General features: G+C 46.9%; 1 protein-coding gene across 1 annotated transcript in view; it reads right to left on the bottom strand.

The window, feature by feature from the left end:
• Positions 1–20,469, bottom strand: part of CSMD2 (CUB and Sushi multiple domains 2) — a 690,555-nt gene that overhangs the window by 28,047 nt on the left and 642,039 nt on the right. The window contains exons 56-57 of the mRNA XM_056846155.1: positions 13,770–13,943; positions 8,062–8,247 (exon numbers count right to left, since the gene is read on the bottom strand). Coding sequence (XP_056702133.1) covers positions 8,062–8,247; positions 13,770–13,943 — 360 coding nt within the window. The remainder of the gene's footprint in view (positions 1–8,061; positions 8,248–13,769; positions 13,944–20,469) is intronic.

Here is a 20,469-nt window from a genome sequence, read left to right as displayed (position 1 = left end):
AAATGCCCCCCAGGAGCCGTGAAAAGCCGTGAAATGGGTTTAATGGGTTTAAATGGCCAAATTTTTTGGGAATCCTGAATTTAAAGCCAAATTCCTAGCTTTACTGGTATAGGAAATTCGGCATTCGGGTTTTCCCGGGGGGAAAAGGCCAATAAACCCCGGACCCGAATTTTCCCGAATTTTTTCCCCAACAGCCCTAGGTAAAAAACCCCATGCATAAATGACCTGTAGTCTTTGCTATAAACAGAAGATTGTCCCCCAATCGGAGAACCTGTTTTTAAACCAAAGATGCTGGAGACTGGACATGAGACAAGCAAAGTGTGTGAAACTACACCTGCCCAAAGAATGGAACTGCTATAGAATGATTCAGAAAAAAATCAAACAGTTGGGAGGAAATATTATTTCAGAATGGGAGCTGTCCTATATAGCTTTTGTTTTATTACCAAAATATCTTTACAATATCCCCCTTATACAGAGTTCCCTTTCAGTAAGCATACTGAGCTCCTTCAGTCTTCCCCTGCACACTCTTTTAGACTCTGTATCACCTGTGTCACCTGAACAGCTTCTCAACTAACCTTTTTTGTCAAATTGTCATCTTCCTCCTCGACCAGAGCGAGGGGATGCTACAGATCCTCCTAACAGCTCTACTTCTATACTGGAAAGGATGACTTTAAAAATCCTGCTTCTTTCCATGGAAAAATTGCACAGTTACCTCCTCCAGAAGAGGTGGCTGGTCCTTTTATGAGAAACCCCACTCCTAAGAAGGGTCTGGAGGAACGTTCTTCTTTATCTCCACGGATACTTAAGGAGATTTAAAGAGAGGCTGTGTTACTACAGGAGTCTTCTGAATGAAGGTGTGCGTTTTAGGGAAGAATCCATACCTCTGTGGCACAGCACCTGCTTTGCCTGAAGCCCCAGAGATAGGGTTGCCAGCTCCGGGTTGAGAAATACCTGGAGTTTTTAGGGGCAGAGCTTGAGGAGGGTGGGGTTAGGGGAGGGGAGGTACTTCAATGCCATAGAGTCCAATTGCCAAACTGGCCATTTTCTCCAGGTTAATTGATCTCTATCGGCTGGAGATCAGTTGTAATAGCGGGAGATCTCCAGCTACTACCTGGAGGATGGCAACCCTACCCAGAGAGCCACTGCCAGTCAGAATAGATGATCATCATCTAGTTTGACTTCCTTTTAGGTAGCTTCGTAGAGCTCAGGAGACCCATAAACAGGAGGGGTTTGTGCCGGTTTGGTGGTACACACCCCTCCCTTTTATTCTTCATCAATACTGAATACAAGGTCCAAAATCATGGCCTTTACAAGCTGCGACAACCTATTTGCTGAAATCTAGCTCTGGGACATGACAAGGCTGAAAGCTTCTAGCGTCCTCCGAAGTCCTTGCTTCGGAGCTGGCAATTACGCACACTATTTAAATTAAACAGCATCGTACATTTCATTTCAAAAGCGAAGTGGAGGGGAACGACGGCAAACATCTCGACAAACCCGTTAAGTGTAAATGTACCTTTTGCCGTTCATATCTTAACGCGGGACTAGAACAATGTTTGCCAATTAAAATTAAAAAAGCAGCGGCATTAATTTAAAATGAGATAAGGGCCGCCTGCATTCGGCGTAGCCCTGTCTTTTGTCGCATTCAAGTGGCTTGATTTTAAACAAAAGCCTCATTTGGAAATCCAATCAGGGGCATGAAATGTAACTGGAGGCGACAATAAAAACAGCAACGGCAGCTACGGGGAACCGCTCCTGAAAAATCTCTTGATATCTTTTGCTTTCCACTCCTGTCCCTACAGCCTCGTTCAGTCTTTGGCTTGGGAACAGGGCTAAGAAAAGCTCTGGACTTTTTGTTCCTCTTTAAAAAAAAAAATCCTTTCCATTTTAAAACACATTGGAAATTAAAGCTAAACGAAGCCTGACATCTCGGCACGGAAAGCGGGCCTTGGATATGAGGCGGCCAGAGCGGCATAAAACAGAGACGCAAACACAGCAAAGTTTTTTCGCGCACGCCGATTAATTAACTCGCTTCATTTCAAACCATTTGTGGCCTTTGAAATATTGTTTAGGATTTTTTTTAAAGCGTTCTCCTCTGCAAATGTCTATGATTATGGAAAACAGCAGTTCATAAGTCCCGAAGAGAATAAGCTCCTTTGCCATGTGATGTAGAATGAGGTGGGCAGAAGCACGTTCCAGCTGCGTCCCACTGCATGGCATCTCTGATGTGGGTCTAGAGGAGCCCTCCTCGAGGATGCCGCATACTCCCCGCCTGCCAACAGCCCAGTTAAGAGGGAAGAGTAATCCACAGGCCACCCGAGGGAGCCCTTACATGTTACAAAGGCCCTTTTAACAGCAAGCAAGGACTTTGAAACCGACACTGAACAGGAGTTTTGTGTCTCCCTGTCTCACATGAACCCTTTTATTACTGGTTCTCAACCAGGGGTCCATGGACCCCCAGGGGTCCGCGAGAACTAAATTAAGGTCCGCAAAACAAAGTTCTAAACCCATAATAAATTAATATTTTCAATTAAAAGTTCTCTATTATAATATATATATATATTCAAATATTATTCTAAGTTTAATGTTTAACTAACAGTTATGATTAAAGTTTATTTTCAAATTCTCAGAATTTTTATTTTGAACCTTGGGGTCCCTGCACCAAACAAAAAAGTCCTAGTGGTCCCTGGTCAAAAAAAGGTTGGGAACCACTGCTTTTATCCTCGCAACCGAGGTTCTGCACAGGCAGAACTGAGGAGTGCCTTCCCCTCCACGCTGTGCCCTCCTCCTTAAAGCATCCCATGGAGCTAGGGTTGCCAATCTCCAGGTACTAGCTGGAGTTCTCCTGCTATTACAATTGATCTCCCGCTGACTTTCTGGAGCAACAGAAAACAACTCAGCACCATCCTCTATATGACAGCCCTTCAAGTACTTGAAGATGGTTATCATATCACCTCTCAGTCTTCTCCTCTTCAGGCTAAACATACCCAACTCCTTCAACCTTTGCTCTTAGGACTTGGTCTCCAGACCCCTCACCATTTTTCCCACCTCTGGGCACGTTCCAGCTTGTCTACATCTTTCTTAAATTGCGGCACCCAAAACTGAACACAATACTCTAGGTGAGGTCTAACCAGAGCACAATACTTTAGGTGAGGTCTAACTTCACATGATCTGGACACTATACGTCTGTTGATACAGCCCAAGATCGCATTTGCCTTTTTAGCTACCGCATCACACTGCTGGCTCATGTTCAGTGTTTGGTCTACTAAGACCCCAAGATCCCCTGGAGAAAATGGCTGCTGTGGAGGGTGGGCTATATGGCATTATACCTCGCTGAGGTTCCTGCCCTCCCTAAACCCCACCCTCCCCAGACTCCACTCCTAAAATCTCCAGGTATTTTCCAACTCAGAGCTGGCAACCCTATATTACTAATGCATCTTGCACATAAGTTTGCAGTGGGGCGCTTTATGGAGACGAAAACAGCTGAGAGCAGGGATGAATGGATGACTCCTAGTTTGTTCTCTTAACATCTGCCCTGCGTTCACCACCCCAATTTAAGTGGGAGGATTTCTAAAATTCATTTCAGAACTGCCACAGTCAGAATCCATAGGTCTCTCAGGCACACCACAGCGCGTCCATGTGTCAATCACATCAGCATCAATGGAGGGCTCCATTCTGTACTAGGATTTCATTGAGACACACCTTTGGAAAAACATGTCTTTTGATGCACTCGTTTTTAGTCGCCAGCTTGGTGTAGTGGTTGACAATGGTGGTTTGGAGTGGTGGAGTCTGATCTGGAAAACTGGGTTTGATTTCCCACTCCTCCACATGAGCCGTGGAGGCTAATCTGGTGAACCGGGTTGGTTTCCCCATTCCTACACACAAAGCCAGCTGGGTGACCTTGGGCCAGTCACACTCTCTCAGCCTCACCTCCCTCACAGGGTGTCTGTTGTGGGGAGGGGAAGAGAAGGTGATTGTAAGCCGGTTTGATTCTTCCTTAAGTGGTAGAGAAAATTGGCATATAAAAACCAACTCTTCCTCTTGCACAGAAGTTTCATGATTTTAGCTTCTTCTGAGGGTCCTGTTTCTTTCCAAGGACCAAACTATTCACTGACGATATGGGCCTGGATCTTTCCAACCTTTTTTGACCATATAAAAACCAACTACTCCTCCTCCTCCTCCTCCGTCCTCTTCCTCTTCTTCCTGCTTTGCTTAACCTCAAGGGCAGTGGGAGAGTAATTTGCATTTTGTGCCGCAGCGGCGGAATGTTGTGGGCTGGCCTCGTCTTCTAGGTACCTGCCCAATTCTCTGCCATAAACAATTCCATCCCATCTCGGATCTCTGTTTTACATCCCAGATGCAGCCCGTAAAGAGGTGTTATGAGGTCCTCAATCAAATTCTGAAGCTCGGAGTTGCTTACTGCGGTCCAGTCCCAGGCCATGGAAGAGATGATTCGCTGGGTTTTTCCCAACGATATCATTCTGCAATTCAAGTTTGATTGCCAGTCCTCTGAATACTTTCCCTTCTCTCCTTGTCCTGAATACAAATCAAAGGCACCCACGAACGACAGATCTCTGTGAATTACTTTCTTTTTCCCTGATCAGTGAGTGCCTAACATTAAAGGATCTGCATTAGGGGCATAATATTCCTATTATTCATAAAGCTGTGATTAAAAGCTTGCCTGGGATTCTGTATTCCTGGTCGCTTTTGAACTTGACAAGTTATTTATCCTGGGATTAATACACATAACCCCTCCCTATCGCCAGCGAGGGGAGAAAAAAAAGAAAAGAAAAGATGGAAGATTTTTGAAATAAAATGAAGCCTTTCAGACTCCAGTATATTAATAAATGGGACACAGCATCCTTTCCATCATTGGCTGCATCAATTCAGAATAAATTTCCAACTCATTTGCAAAGCTTTCTGAGAGGGAGAGACAAGCTCGCTTGGGTCTCTTTGCGTGCCATTTCCCTGCCTCTCTCTGGCTTTTTTGCGCTTCCACTGATTGATATTTAAATACTTTTAGAATAGCAAGAGTCGGGGGGAAAGTTTGCCTGAGGTTTATCACGCTGCATTACCTGGGATTCTTCTGCTTTTTCACATTACCGCTGCCCCAGACAAGGAATTAATTATAATGCACACTGATGTTTATGAGGGTTTTGATATAAAATTTAATGTAAACCAGTCTGGCCTGAGAATGTTTTTTGCGAAACTCAAAAGCTTCTTTCTACTCCATTACCTCCTAATGTTTATTTAGGAAAATGTTTATGCCACCTCTCCAGGAGCCTGCTGGTGGCAACTTAAAGAATAATAAAAACAAAACGTTGAAAATATATTAATTAAAACCCAGTATTAAAAAAAACCCAACCCAGAATAAAAACAGAGACCATACAAATGGACCACTGGCAGCTTAAAATAAGAGCTTCCAGACTACAGTATTGTTAAACAATCAACCTCTGAATTAAAAGCCCGGCTGAACAGAAACGTTTTGGCCTGGCACCTAAAAGAAAGCAATGTAGGTACTAGGCAAGCCTCAAGGGGAAGGGCATTCCCTAAGCAAGGTGCCACTCCTGAAAAAGCCCTGCCTCTGGATGCCACCTGCCTCACCTCTGAAGGTGGGGACAGAGAGAGCAGGGCATATCAGGCAGGATGGACAATATGGGACAAAGTGGCTATAAAAGAAGGAACTTTTGTCAGATGGCCATCAGAAGTCTTGTGGAATAGGGCTGTCAATTCGGTTCGGCCCGAACTGAAAATCAGCCGAATTTCCCCTGATTCGGTGGTTTTTAGTTCGGGAGGAACCGAACTCAAAACTGACGGGCAACCGGGGGGCCCGAATTCAGCGAGTTCGGGAGTTCGCGAATAAATTCGGCAAATTCGGCCGTCAGTAAGCAGCATAACCGTCAGTAAGCGGCATTCTCCTCCCCCGGCCAATCGGTGGGCAAGCTGGGTCTTCTTCTGGCCAATCAGTCAGGATTGAGTACTGGAGGAATCAGCTGATGTGCGGCCCGGCCAGGGAGAGAGAGAGAGAGAGCGAAATCCTCGTGTGTGTGTGTGGGGTGCTTGTGCACATTCGCTCCTTTCTGTGGCTGCAGGGGGCGTATTTTTTGGGGTACAGACACAAAACTTTCACTGGAGCTTCATATGAAGCTTCTTAAGGTACCCCCCAAGTTTTGTAAACTTTGGGTCAGGGGGTCCCGAGATATGGGCTCCCCCCCTTTTTCTTTCCATGGCTGCAGGGGGCGCATTTTTGGGGGTACAGATCCCAAACTTTGAGCGGAGTTTCAGACCAGTGTTCTTAAGATACCCCCCAAGTTTTGTGAAGATTGGGTCAGGGGGTCTCGAGATATGGGCTCTCCCCCTTTTCCCTCCCCCCTTTTTCCATTTATGTGGCTGCAGGGGGCGCTTTTTTGGGGATATAGCCCCCAAACCTTTAGCATAGCTTCAGTGAATTATTCTTAAGATACTACCCAAGTTTTGAAAAGATGGGGTTCAGTGGGGGCAGAAATATCGCCTCCCCCCTTTTCTCTTTCCATGGCTGCAGGGGGCGCATTTTTGGGGGTGCAGATCCCAAACTTTGAGCAGAGTTTCAGACCAGTGTTCTTAAGATACCCCCCAAGTTTTGTGAACATTGGGTCAGGGGGTCCCGAGATATGGGCTCCCCCTTTTTCTTTCCATGGCTGCAGGGGGCGCATTTTTGGGGGTACAGATCCCAAACTTTGAGCGGAGTTTCAGACCAGTGTTCTTAAGATACCCCCCAAGTTTTGTAAACATTGGGTCAGGGGGTCTCGAGATATGGGCTCTCCCCCTTTTCCCTCCCCCCCCTTTCCATTTATGTGGCTGCAGGGGGCGCTTTTTTGGGGATATAGCCCCCAAACTTTTAGCATAGCTTCAGTGAATTATTCTTAAGATACTACCCAAGTTTTGTAAAGATGGGTTCAGTGGGGGCAGAAATATCGCCTCCCCCCCTTTCCATGGCTGCAGGGGGTGCATTTTTGGGGGTGCAGATCCCAAACTTTGAGCGGAGTTTCAGACCAGTGTTCTTAAGATACCCCCCAAGTTTTGTGAACATTGGGTCAGGGGGTCCCGAGATATGGGCTTTCCCCTTTCCCCTTTTCCCTATTGGGATGAATGGATCCGATCCTGTGCATCTTCTCCAGAGCAAAATGTTCCGTGCCTAATTGGAATCATCTTGGATTATTTACAAGTCCTCTCTTCAGCCCCTCTTGATGGAACAGAAGACAGCCACAGTAAGACCCCTTTGGGGGCTTTAATCTATAATTTTTCTCCTGTGTATGTGTGTGTGTGGGGGGGAAAGCAGAGTCTGTGTGTGTGTGGGGAGGGAGCAGTTTCTGTGGGTGGGGGGGAAGCCAAAGGGGGCTTTCATCGGTTCTGCCTGGGGTGTGTGTTCCCCCTCGAGTCTCCCTGGTTTGAGGGGGGAGGTTTCAGTTGTGTGTTGCAAAGGTGTTGTTTAACAAGGTTGTGTTTGCAGTTGTTTTGCTAATTTCTCAGTTGTTGTCGGGGCTGGGAGCTTTGTGCGTGGGCGGCAAGCTCTGCTGAGAGATGCACATTAAGGGTGGGGGGACCCCTTTCAGGGCCCATATCTCAGCCCCCCCTGACCCAATCTTTACAAAACTTGGGGAGTCTTTCAATAAACGTCCTTTGAAGCTCTGCCAAAAGTTTGGGACCTCTAACCCCAAAAATGCCCCCCCAGAGCCGCAGAAAGGCGCGATTGTGTTTTTAATGGCTTTATTCGGCCGAATTTTTTTTCCGAACTTTGAATTCCCGCCGAATTGAACGGATCCGAAGTGGGGGAGTTCGGACCTCGGCACGTACCGAACCCACAAGGGCCAAATTCGGCCGAATCCGAACTGTACCGAATTGTTTTTTTTGTTGACAGCCCTATTGTGGAATGGGGTTGAATCTGATGAGCAGTGGGGCGGGGGAGGGGAAGCCGAATCAATTGCAAAGCCCTGCCCAGCCGGATCTTGCAATCATCCCTAATGATTATTTTGCCCCAATCTGGTCCTACGCTCGGTGGGGGGGAACCTCTAGAGCCATACCCACCTTCACATTCTGGCTGTGTGCCGCTCCAAGACCCGTTGGCCTGACAAACGCGTTGCAGTGACCCTCGGAGCATGTAGCCTGGCTCGCAGCTGAACCAGACGGTGCTCTCTGCCCCTAAGTCATTGCCACCGTGCCGGATGCCGTGGGAAGGGATTCCCGGGTCGCCGCACAATCCTTGGATGCTCCCTGCCAGAGGAAAAGCAAAAACACTGTCAGACACTCAAAGAGGTTGCCTACCTTTCATATCTTTGCCCACACTTCAAGGGGCACAAGTGTAGCATGCACAGAGCACAGCAACACCCTCACACGACCAAGATTACACTGGGCACCGCCAAACATGGCTGGCCCCCATTTGTTTTTGCTGATGGGGAAAAGGCTGCTCCCACATAGCTGTAAGATTGGGCAGAGACTGATGGATTTCCCAAAGTCAAACTGAGAACCAAGGGGTGTGTATTGGAAGAAGGAGAAGAAGAAGGCTAAGGAGGAGGAGGAGTTGGTTTTCATACGCTGACTTTCTCTACCACTTAAGGAAGAAACAAACCAGCTTACATTCACCTTCCCTTCCCCTCCCCACAACAGACACCCTGTGAGGTAGGGGGTGTTGAGAAAGCTATGACTAGCCCAAAGTCACCCAGCTGGCTTTATGTGGAGGAGCGGGGAAACAAATCCAGTTCAGCAGATTAGCCTCCACTGCTCATGTGGAGGAGGGGGGAATCAAACCTGGTTCTCCAGATCAGAGTCCACCGCTCCAAACCACCGCTCTTAACCACTACCCCACGCTGGCTCTCCAACTATTACTCAACTATTTCTGTCTCCAAGCTCTCCATCCAAACTGTGCTGTGAACTCCAAGGCTCTCTCTCGTTAGTGGTATACCAGGGCGTAGCCACTGGGGTAGGGCTTTGAGCCACAATGGAACAGAAAGGTTTCTGGCATACCACCAACTTGAACAGTTTTCCCCTCCAATCAGATTAGCTACCCATTGCAACATATGTGTAGAGAGGGCCTCTCACTACTCAGGAAGAAGTTCAGAAATTGTGGAACTCCCTGCCCCAGGATGTGGTGATGGCTGCCAACTTGGAAGGCTTTAAGAGGGGAGTGGACATGTTCATGGAGGAAAGAGGTATTCATGGATACTAGTCAAAATGGATACTAGTCATGATGCATATACCTATTCTCTCCAGGACCAGAGGAGCATGCCTGTTATCTTGGGTACCGTGTAACACAGGCAGGACAATGCTGCTGCAGTCGTCTTGTTTGTGGGCTTCCTAGAGGCACCTGGTTGGCCACTGTGTGAACAGACTGCTGGACTTGATGGACCTTGGTCTGATCCAGCAGGGCCTCTCTTATGTTCTTAAAACTTAAGGGGTCCCCAGCAGGTAAAGGACCAGGTGTCACAGAGTAGGCATGATCAAGCCGGCTGCAGTCAGGAAGGAGCAAATAAAAGGGAGAAGAAGAAGACAGCCCAAGTGGTATTGAGGTTAGAGTGTTGGACTAGGACCCGGGAGACCCAGGTTCAAATCCTGGCTCTGCCATGGAAGCTCATCAGGGGGTGGGTGGGAGGACCTTGGGCCAGTCACCCTCTCTCAGCCTAACCTACTTCTCAGGGTTGTTAGGAGGATAAAATGGAGGAGAGAATGATGGAAGCTGCTTTGAGCCCCCTCTGGGGAGAAAGGCAGAGAATAAATGAAGTACGTAAATACTGAAATTACACCCAGAGTAGAGAAGGGAGGGAGGGACCCGGAGCAGAGGAATGTCTGCAGCAATCAACCGATCAATAATTTATTACGGTCATAGACGAGCAGAATAAAACATATGTTAATAGAGTGGTTATAAGAATATATATATACACACACACACACACACAATCTTCCATTAAAATGCATATAAAATAGCAAATGCATGTCAATGAATCAACAGTGTATCTTAGCAGACACAGGCAGTTGCACAAAATCTGGCAACTCTATCCGAAGTTTCAGATTCAAGGTCTGCAAGAAGAAAGGAGGTATGCGATTCTTCCGATCTTCCCAGAATTTTTGGGAGGATGGGTGTAGCATGTCTGCAGCAGACGGAGAGAACTGATGTTGAAGAACGGGCTGTTCTGTGTAGTTTTGCAATGATTTTTCCTAACCCTGTTTTAACAGAACGCGGCCATAGGAATTGGTGATTTAGAGGGGGAGACAGGACCTATTTAATCTTTCCTCTTTCTTTGTTTTCCAGCCAAACATTGTCTCCCCCAAGCTGTTTCTACCCCTACTGGGGAAAATTGATACTCCTACTGGGGAAAATTTATTTCCCCCCCTCCAGGCCAATTAAAAACAACATCTTGAGAGTAGTGAGGAATTGCAGGAAAATGAAGATAAAGTAAAATAGCCCCTCTCCCCCACTGTGGTCTTTAAATACCCCATCCCCAACAGCTGCATTTTGAAAAACAGCAACCGTGGGAAAAATAATCATGTAGTGTGTCAGCCAGAGGAGGAAAAAAGGATGCAAAACTCATCAGGGGAGAACGGGGCTGATTCAATATATTTTGTTGCCTAACCAAGATATGCCCATGCCCTCCTGGGACCAGCGTGGTGTAGTGGTTAAGAGCGGTGGTTTGGAGCGGTGGACTCTGATCTAGGGAACCGGGTTAGTTTCCCCACTCCTCCACATGAGCGGCGGAGGCTAATCTGGTGAACTGGATTTGTTTCCCCACTCTTACACATGAAGTCGTCGTCTTCTTCTTCTTCTTCCCCACCCCCTGTGGCCAGATGGGGCACAAATGTGGAATGGGGTCAGCAGTGGTGCAGGCTCAGCTGTGGATGGGGATCCTCTCCTCAGCCACTGATTGCTGGGACTCAGCAGAGCCCTCAAGGAGCTTTGGTGCTCTCCATTTCGTGCTGTCCCAAGGGGTCGCTGGGTTGCTTGACCGGAGGACTGGCTCTGGAGTTGAGTCACAATAGAACTCCCACGAGAAGGGAAAGAGGTGAGAGCCAGCGTGGTGTAGTGGTTAAGAGAGGTGGACTCTAATCTGGTGAATTGGGTTGGTTTCCCCACTCCTACCCAAGAAGCCAGCTGGATGTGGACCAGCAACAGCTGATTCCTCTTAGGCTTATTTAAGCAGATGCTTCTATCCAGGCTGATATAGGAACAACTTGTTTACTACCCTGTGTTGGTCCTTTGATCATTCCTGAGACTCTTGTGGCCTTGTGGTTGGAACAGACTTTGACTTGGAATTTGGACTTCCCTTTGATACTGACACTAGGGATCCAGACCTAGAACAGCCCAATATTGACCCTTGGACAGCTATCTGAGTACGCTATCCGCTTCTGGCCCTTGGGTCTGCTAGCACTCAGGACAAGCTTTTGGTGCTGCCCGCATCCTCTGCAACCCCTTTCTGTCTTGAGGAATGCAAAATGGAAGCAAACAGAAACGTTGGCATGGTCACAGAGCTGAGTTGGATGCCCAGTGACATGCTTTGCACATGTGATTTGGCACCATGGAATAACGGAGAAGCCACATCAATAGGTAGCGCATCAAGAGTGAACATGCCCCTCCCCGAGAGCTGTGGGTAAAATCCTGGCCAGATGTGGACCTAGGCAGCGAGAGAAACAGCTGCCGCCATTCGGGCATCTTTCGGTTGGGTGGCCGGCCGACTTCTGCCTCCTTCCGACGAAAATCACAAGGCACTTCAAAGCCACCTGTTGCCCTCGCAGAAACGGCGTGGTTGGCTTGGTGAGGGATCCAGTGGAGAAAGAGACGCTCTGCTGAGCCGGCGAGTCATTTGTTCCCAGACTTCGAGAGATGCGATGCAGTCAAGGAGGCCATCTTGAAGGGATGCTTCGGTGGCTTGCCTGGCACCCGCTCCTCTCCTCACGCCGGCGCCATCTGTTCTGGGCTCGCTCCACTAACCGGATTGATAAACACCCTTGGTCCCCAAACCAAGAAGCAAGTCCCGCTTTTTTGAGAACTGTAACGCCTCATCCTCTCCCACTCTTTTTAATTAGTCCTGGTGTGTCCTCTTACATAAAGCACCTCTTGTACCATTGAGCAAGTCCCTCCCCTGAAGCCTTGCCATGCTTGTTTCCCAGGCTAACACCTACTGAACACTTTTAAGTTACACAAAAAGAAGTACTTGCGTACAAGGAGAACGCCCTCTTTGATGGGAATCAGATAATTTAAAAGGTGATCTGAAGACCGTCTCTCCCCTCACCCCATCCTAGCTCCTGGCTGAAAGGCAATGTCTCCCATTGTTCTCACACTCCAGACCGCAGCACACAGGAGCAGAGAGATTATTACAGGAGAAGGCATTCAAGCTATTCTTCACCCACAGTCTGAAGAGGCCCGAGCCCAGAAACACTCATCAAGTGAAGTTGCTGATTGCTCCTTTCAAGCTGTAATCACGGCACGCTCCACTACCCCTGAACTATGGGGGCAGGGGGAAAGGGGGGAGGGGGACACACCATCTTTCTAGTACGCATCACATGAATAAACATATCCCACTTGAACCAAATAGAGTCCTTTGCTCCCACAGTTCTAGGAAGACCCGCTCCAGTATTTTACACTGCTTAAGTCTGCTTTATGTGGCGAACATAAAAGAAGGAAAAGGAGAAGAAGAGGAGGAGGAGGAGGAGGAGGAGGAGGAGGAAGAGGAGTAGGGCTCCCAACCTCCAGGTAGTAGCTGAAGATCTCCTGCTATTGCAACTGATCTCCAGACTACAGAGATCAGTTCACCTGGAGAAAATGGCCGCTTTGGCAATTGGACTCCAAGGCATTGAAGTCCCTCCCCTCCCCAAACCCTGCCCTCCTCAGCCTCCCCCCCAAAAACCTCCCGCCGGTGGTGAAGAGGGACCTCACAAGAGGAGTTGGGTTTTTACCCCACTTTTTCTCTACCTTTAGAAGTCAAAGGGTCTTACAATCCCTTCCCCTCCCCACAACAGACACTTTGTGAGGGAGGTGGGGCTGAGAGAGTTTGGAGAGAACTGTGACTAGCCCAAGGTCACCCAGCAGGCTTCTTGTGGAGGAGCGGGGAATCAAACCTGCTTCTCCAGATTAGAGTCTGCTGATCTTAATCACTACACCACGCTGGCTCTTGGAGTGCCCTGGAGGATTAAACCAAAGTTCCATCTAATTCTGTGTGTTCTTTTCAACAATGCGCTATATGCCTTGGAAGGTTCTCAAGGGAGCATTAACGTGATGGCCAGTGGTTATGTTTTTGACACTTCCATCTGCTTCTCAGAGATGTTCTCTTTCTGAACATGGAAGAGAACATTCTATTGGGATGGGCTTTCTGGGGCTGGGCTTCTCTTCAGGCAAGTGCCTCTGGAAAGCTGACAAGCAACACGTGAATGCATCAGCCTTTCCGTGTTGTTTAAGCCCAGCATCAATGTAGCGGTCTGGGATCTGGGAGACCCTGGTTCAAATCCCCACTCAGCCATGGAAGTGTGCTGGGTGACCTTGGGCCAGTCACATGCTCTTAGCCTAACCTACTTTACAGGGTTGTTATGAAGATAAAATGGAGGAACCGAGAACATTGTAAGCCACTTTGGGAATAAATAAATAAATATGCTTTGAACACGGCCACATGGTGGACACCATAATACATGGAAAAAATGTCTGACTGAATGCATAGAATGGATACTAGCAAACTCTACTGCACGCTTACATAATATGTACCTTCCCTTTCACATGCAACCCTAGCCTCAATCATGGTGCCAATCTTTCCCACCTGAGCAATGAGGCAGAGAGCCACTCCAGCGCCCATCAAGCTGACACATGCGCGTGGAATTGCCGATCAAGCTTCTCCCTTCCAGGCAACTGTAGCGCACCACAGAACCAACTGTATACACATCCCCTGAGATCTGGGCATAGGGCGGGGATCCAGGGTGGCCGCACGAAACCACTGAAACAAGGGGGGAAACACTGTTATTGCTCAACCTTACCGCAAAAACTTTCAGAGAAAGAACAGAAAAAATGTTGCTGATGGAATTGGTTGGTTGAGGCCTCCCTGTCCTCCCCACCAGCCCACAGAATAATCTTGGGGTCAGTTCACATCAACTTTTCCTATGCACCGATCTCAGCTCAAGCTGCATTTCTCAGAGGATTTTTGCATCTTTGCTTGTAGATGACACCTCAAATTGTCCTGGGAAATTTCCCCTTGATGGTTTGGAAACCAGATATGGCAAACTTCAATGCGAATTTACATTTGGCAGCTCACTGGATTGCCTCCAAGTATCAAACTCTATTGAATATGTCAACTTACACTGACTCTGCCCAGTGATTTGATGTGATTTGGCCCTCCTAGAGATGAGCAGAAATGTGTTGATGGGCCACGTGATTTCAGACTGCAGGCGCTTGTGCAGGAATATCTGAAATGCGCTCTCTCTCTCTATAGCCATCAAGTCACAGCTGATTTATGGCAGCCCTGTAGAGTTTTCAAGGCAAGAGGCCTTCAGAGGTGGGTCGCCATCGCCTGCCTCTGTGTCATGACCCTCGAAGACCTTGGAGGTTGCCCATCCAAATTCTAACCAGGGCCAACCCTGCTTAGCTTCTGAGATCTGATGAGATTGGGGAGGGGCTGTGGCTCAGTGGTAGAGCATCTGCTTGGCACGCAGAAGGTCCCAGGTTCAATCCCTGGCATCTCCAGTTAAAGGGACTAGGCAAGTAGGTGATGTGAAAGACCTCTGCCTGAGACCTGCAGAGCCGCTGCCGGTCTGAGTAGACAATACTGACTTTGATGGACCGAGGGTCTGATTCAGTAGAAGGCAGCTTCATGTGTTCATATGAGATCAGGCTAGCCTTGGGCTATCCAGGTGAACTAGGAATGCATGGAACCCTGGTGAAAATTTTTGTATATTTATTTCCTAAGGACCTCTTGCCCAAACAAGAACTACCACATGCGTCTCAGTTCTTTCTGAACAGTTTGGGTAAAACAAGAAGAACAGAACGTCTACATGTGGCAAAAGGACCACAGTTATGGCTCCAATTATGAAGCTGCTCTCATGGGCATGGAACTTTCCGACCTGGACTCTCAGGCAACCACCTAATAAAAGGTGGCAAAGCATTAAGTGAGAAGCCTGCCTGTGTGCTTGCGATCCTGTACTCTGCCTGGTTGTGTGAACCCATCGACACTCTGACTCTTTGTTAGGTGACTCATCCTTGATGGAATTAACTGAGACAGGTTGTAGGTCTGAAGCTTTGTGTATGCTTTTTAAGTGCATCTCACCATTTCATTCTGTCCATTAGAGAGAAAAGTGATTGACTACTGAAAAAGAACCGGAGGGCCATCAGATCTAATTTTACCCGAAAGGTTCCGAACACAAAGGGAAATCTTAGCAATGGAGGCTCTTTCTTCCACACCACACTCTTTGATAGCTACTAAAAATGTTCCCACTGACAACAGAATGGAATATCCAGAATGTATGCCACTGTAACAAAGAACTGATCGGACAAACATGTTTGCATATATGGGCAATTTTATCTCTCTCTATATATATATTTAAAAATGGTCTTGGCACTGAGCTGTGAGCGGCACCATGCCAAGATTTCCAAAGAGGTGCTCTGAAGTACAGTGGCAAGTAACGTAATAACCGATCCTCCAGGAATTTACACCTAAGCTGAAAACGCGGAGCGGCAACAGTGCTTTTAAAGATTAACAATTCCTGGCATGCCAGATTCCACTTGCAATTCACTGCTCTTAGCAGGCTTTTTACTGGAAACTGCTGTGACTTAGCAGTAATAACTCCCGGTACCCCTTCCCGCAAAGGTAAGATCAATAGCCTCCCCACTTCTTCAATACACTGCTGGAGCCCATGAGTTAGAAGCAGGAATTTGTCTTCTACCTGTAAAGTTCTTGCTAAGGTCCGCTAAGCATTCACCACAAATGCCCCTCCTTCTAACCAAAGACCAAATAGTCTTCTGAGAAGGTTTCCTCTGGGAAAAGAGGCTGGTCAAATACCTAGTCTGTACCTGAGAAGCAGCGTAAAAGGTAAAGGTAGTCCCCTGTGCAAGCACCGGGTCATTCCTGACCCATGGGGTGATGTCACATCCTGACGTTTACTAGGCAGACTATGTTTACGGGGGTTATTTTCCAGTACCTTCCCCACTCATCTACACTTTACCCCCAGCAAGCTGGGTACTCCTTTTACTGACCTCAGAAGGATGGAAGGCTGAGTCAACCTTGAGCCGGCTACCTGAAACCGACTCCCATCAGGATCGAACTCAGGTTGTGAGCAGAGCTTTTGACTGCAGTACTGCAGCTTTACCACTCTGCGCCACACAGTGAGGGACCCAAAATATTCTCCAAAGTAACTTAGCAAAACACATACATGAGAAAAAAGAGTGAGAGAGCAGGACGGACGTCTCCAGATTTCTCCATCTCAATACTGAGCTTGATGGCCCAAAGGTCTGATGCAGTATAAGGCAGGTTCGTGTGACCATGTATCCATACCCAGTTGTGCTTATCTTTAGCAAGGATCATGTTTTCTATTTCCTGACTTACAGCCCATCCCTGAAACCTGCAGCAGCTGGGAATGGCATGGCCATGGCACTGCCATGGCATCTCCCAAAGGTTTCATGGCCACTGCAGGGGAAAAAAGGCTTTTAAAGACAGAAAAATGGAAATGGGGGAAAGGCCCCATTGCAAACAGTGACGCTGCACCACTGTTTCGTTAGGGGGTGTTCCCAGCGTGAAAGGAGTTAGGAAGCTGCCTAATGGCAGCTCCACCCCCTGGAACACCTCCCGGGATGCCGGTGTGGGGACTTGCACCAGAAGAATGGCGGAGGCCGCGTTGGAGTCCAAACACTGCGCTGCTGCCACAGTCCAGGGGTCCAGTGTAAGTGCCCCAATGCTGGAATCCATGCCAGTTTGCATGGCACAAGTGGCATGGATGCCGGGGTAGGGGTCACGCTGGCTCCTAAAAGCACTCGCCCCTCCCTTCAGGAATGCACTATAAATTGCTAATTCCAGTTGGTGATGCTCCACCTCTGGGTAGTTTACATGAAATACTCCTAGGCACGGAAGTTGAATAAAACCCTGAATCAGAAGACTCTGTGGTTGACGATACATGGTGAACGTCCTTCCTGGGCCACTGAGGTGCCACCACCTCAGCCCTTCTGTCCAAATGCAATCAGAGGAAGGCATACAAAGAAATCTTGGCCAAATATGCAATACATGGAATCTATCGCCGTTGTTGAACATCTCTGAATGAAACTATACCTTGACCACATCTGCTCAGCTTTTTAAACCAATAAGCTTGAACTGAAGGTTAAATTGGGATTCCGAATCTTTCTAGTTTTGCATTTTCACCTGAATAAATTTGGCATTATTTGGGTCCGCTTTGTTGCTCCCCCTTTTATTGCTGCCTTTTCAACGATGGTAAAAAAAAAAGACCTGGAAAAAATCTGGTGTTTTTTTCCATTTGGCATGTTGATATGCACACCCCTACCAGTGAGCAATTTATCTCATGGCCACCAGCAAAGAAAATTATGGATGTGATATACTTGGGCAAATCCCTGAATCTCAAATTGTTTCTTCTGGAATGGTTTTTTAGGGCATTTATGAAAGTTTCTTCTCACTGAGAAAGACCTGTGATTTCCACCACCCCTTTTTCCTAAAATCTATGGCCATCATTTGCCCAGTAGAAACTTCATGAAAGACTTCTTATACAATGTGGTTTTATTAGAGAAGCACGTTTTGTCTTTGATCCTTAAAATCTAAGCAGTAGTGCAGAATTCCTTCCACACAAGTTCAAGTGGAGAAGTCAGAACTGCCATTCATTAGATCAAGAACAGCCATTCATTAGAGAAAGTTTGAGATCACAAGTTTTCAGGCATCTGCACTTTCCAGTGGGGTTCTGGTGTTTGACAGCTGTGGAGAACACCCCTTTTTTGGAATCCTCCTTGATTTTCTATTCTTATCAATTGTGTCTGCATAGCAGGGAGCAGAGTAAAGATAGTGGCATCTGTCTGTCTTGGATGGCAGCTGTTACTTTGGCAAACTCATCTTAGTAACTGTCACTAATTTGGCTCCCAAAAAAGAGTAGCAGTATTTCCCCTTCTCTAAAACTTGGCCCACATTTTCAAACCTGGATTCTAAAGTTTTCTTTCCCGTACTGATTTTTAAATAGCAACTTTTTTGATGTCTTGCTTTACATCAGATCAAAGATATGAGAGTCTGGATTTCTCAGAAGTGTCCACTGCAAGCCAGGACTCTTTCCTAGAAAAACCTTTTTCCAAGTGCCAAGAAGCAAGATCACAAAGAAACATATATGCTGACCATGTGACTGAATCATACTTGTACTTTAGGATGGACCATCTCTCAAAAGACAGCACATTGGACATCCCACAGGGCTCTTCCTCTCGATCTTGGTAAAGCCTAGTTAATAATAACACTCATAACTTATATAGCTAGATTATTCCTAAGATAAAGTAGAACAATAGAGTTGGAAGGGACCTCCAGGGTCATCTAGTCCAACCCCCTGCACAATGCAGGAAATTCAAAAGTACCTCCCCCACACACACCACCAGGGACCCTTACTCCATGCCTAGAAGATGATAAAAAACCCTCCAGGATCCCTGGCCAATTTGGCCTGGAGGAAAATTACTTCTTGACCCCTAAGTGGTGATCGGCACTACCATGGACATGTAAGAAGGAGCCACAAGACTCAATCATTGACACAACGCTTCCTGCCCTCCCTCTCATGATATGCCTAAGTTCACAGAATCAGCATTGGTATCAGATGGCTATCTAGCTTCTGCGTAAAAATCTCCAAAGAAGGAAAGCTCACCACCTCCTGAGGAAGCCTGTTCCTCTGAGCAAACACTCTGTCAGAAAGTTCTTCCTAATGTTTAGCTGAAAATTCTTTTGATTTAATTTCAACCTATTGGTTCTGGTCTGACTTTCTTGGGCAACAGAAAACAACTCCATACCATCTTCTATATGACAGCCCTTCAAGTACTTGAAGATGGTTATCATATCACCTCTCAGTTGCCTCCTCTATAGGCTAAACATACCAAGCTCCTTCAATCTTTCCTCATAGGTCTCCAGACCCCTCATCGTCTTTGTTGCCTTTCCCTGGACACGTTCCAGTTTATGTACAACCTTCTTAAATTGTGGTGCCTAAAACTCAACACAATACTCTAGGTGAGGTCTAACCAGAACAGAGTAGTGATACCATCACTTCATGTGATCTGTTGATTTTGCCATTTTAGCTACCACATCACACTACTGACTCATGTTCAGTGTATAGTCTACTAAGACACCTAGATCCTTTTTGCACATACTATTGCCAATACAAGTCTCCCCTTGTGCATATAATTATGCATTTGATTTTTCCTACCCAAATACAGAACTTTGCATTTATCTTTGTTGAAATTCATTTTATTAGTTTTAGCCCAGTTTTCCAGCCTGACAAGATCATCCTGCATCCTGGCTCTGTCTTCTACCATATTTGCTACCACTCCGAGTGTAGTATCACCTGCACTTTGTGAAGCACGTTGAACAATCGCAGTAGCCTCAGAAGGTAGGAGTTATTATCCCCACTCTGAAGACATGGAGGCTGTGGATGAAAACACAGTGGTCTGCCTAGCACACCTAGACTTTCCATCCATTTCTTATGGCCTGAACATATATTTATCTAGTGTGAGGGTGGTTGAAGTCACCCATTATTACAACATTTGTTCCCTGATTTCTTTCTCCATCTTTTTTATTACAACCCACTTTTAGAAAACTGTTGAAAAACAAGTCACAAATGCTTTAATCACTCTCAGACATCTGTTCAGGGAAGCCACAGAATATCCTCAACACTAAGATAGGCCTGAGATTTTCATTCATAGTGATTCTGTGGAGGTGTTTCTTCTTCTGAGGTTTTCTTGTTTATTGAACTCTATACCCTCTCTTTGGCATACAGAGTAATATTACATTCAAGTACACCCTGCCCTGCCTTTCTATGGAATGTATGTTTAGAGTTAACTATATCCCTTGGACTCTTTCTGTTCTACCAAGTTTCTGATATCCCCTGTATTTTTAGTGCCAAGCATTTTAATTTCCTCATGTTTGCATGGAGGCTTCTAGCATTGGGTTATAAATGCCCATATCAAGTATTCTTCTCCAGATGCCCTTTTTATGCTCTGATCTCTTATGACCCTTTCTATAGGTGTCATTTGTCTGTGAATTGCTATGCAAAGTTCTCCTGTATCCCTTGCCTTGAGGACCTGAAGCATTTCCACCACCATCCCTTAGGAATTACTCGTCCTGAAGCAGATGCCTCTAACGCCTGTTATTTTAGGGGGTTAAAGGTAAAGGTCCCCTGTGCAAGCACCGGGTCATTCCTGACCCATGGGGAGACGTCACATCCCGACGTTTTCTAGGCAGACTTTGTTTGCGGGGTGGTTTGCCAGTGCCTTCCCCAGTCATCTTCCCTTTACCC

This window comes from Euleptes europaea, chromosome 3 (assembly GCF_029931775.1).
Source record: "Euleptes europaea isolate rEulEur1 chromosome 3, rEulEur1.hap1, whole genome shotgun sequence".
Taxonomy (NCBI): domain Eukaryota; kingdom Metazoa; phylum Chordata; class Lepidosauria; order Squamata; family Sphaerodactylidae; genus Euleptes; species Euleptes europaea.
Note: the sequence above shows the minus strand (reverse complement) of the source record. Positions and strands in the feature narration are given on the sequence as shown.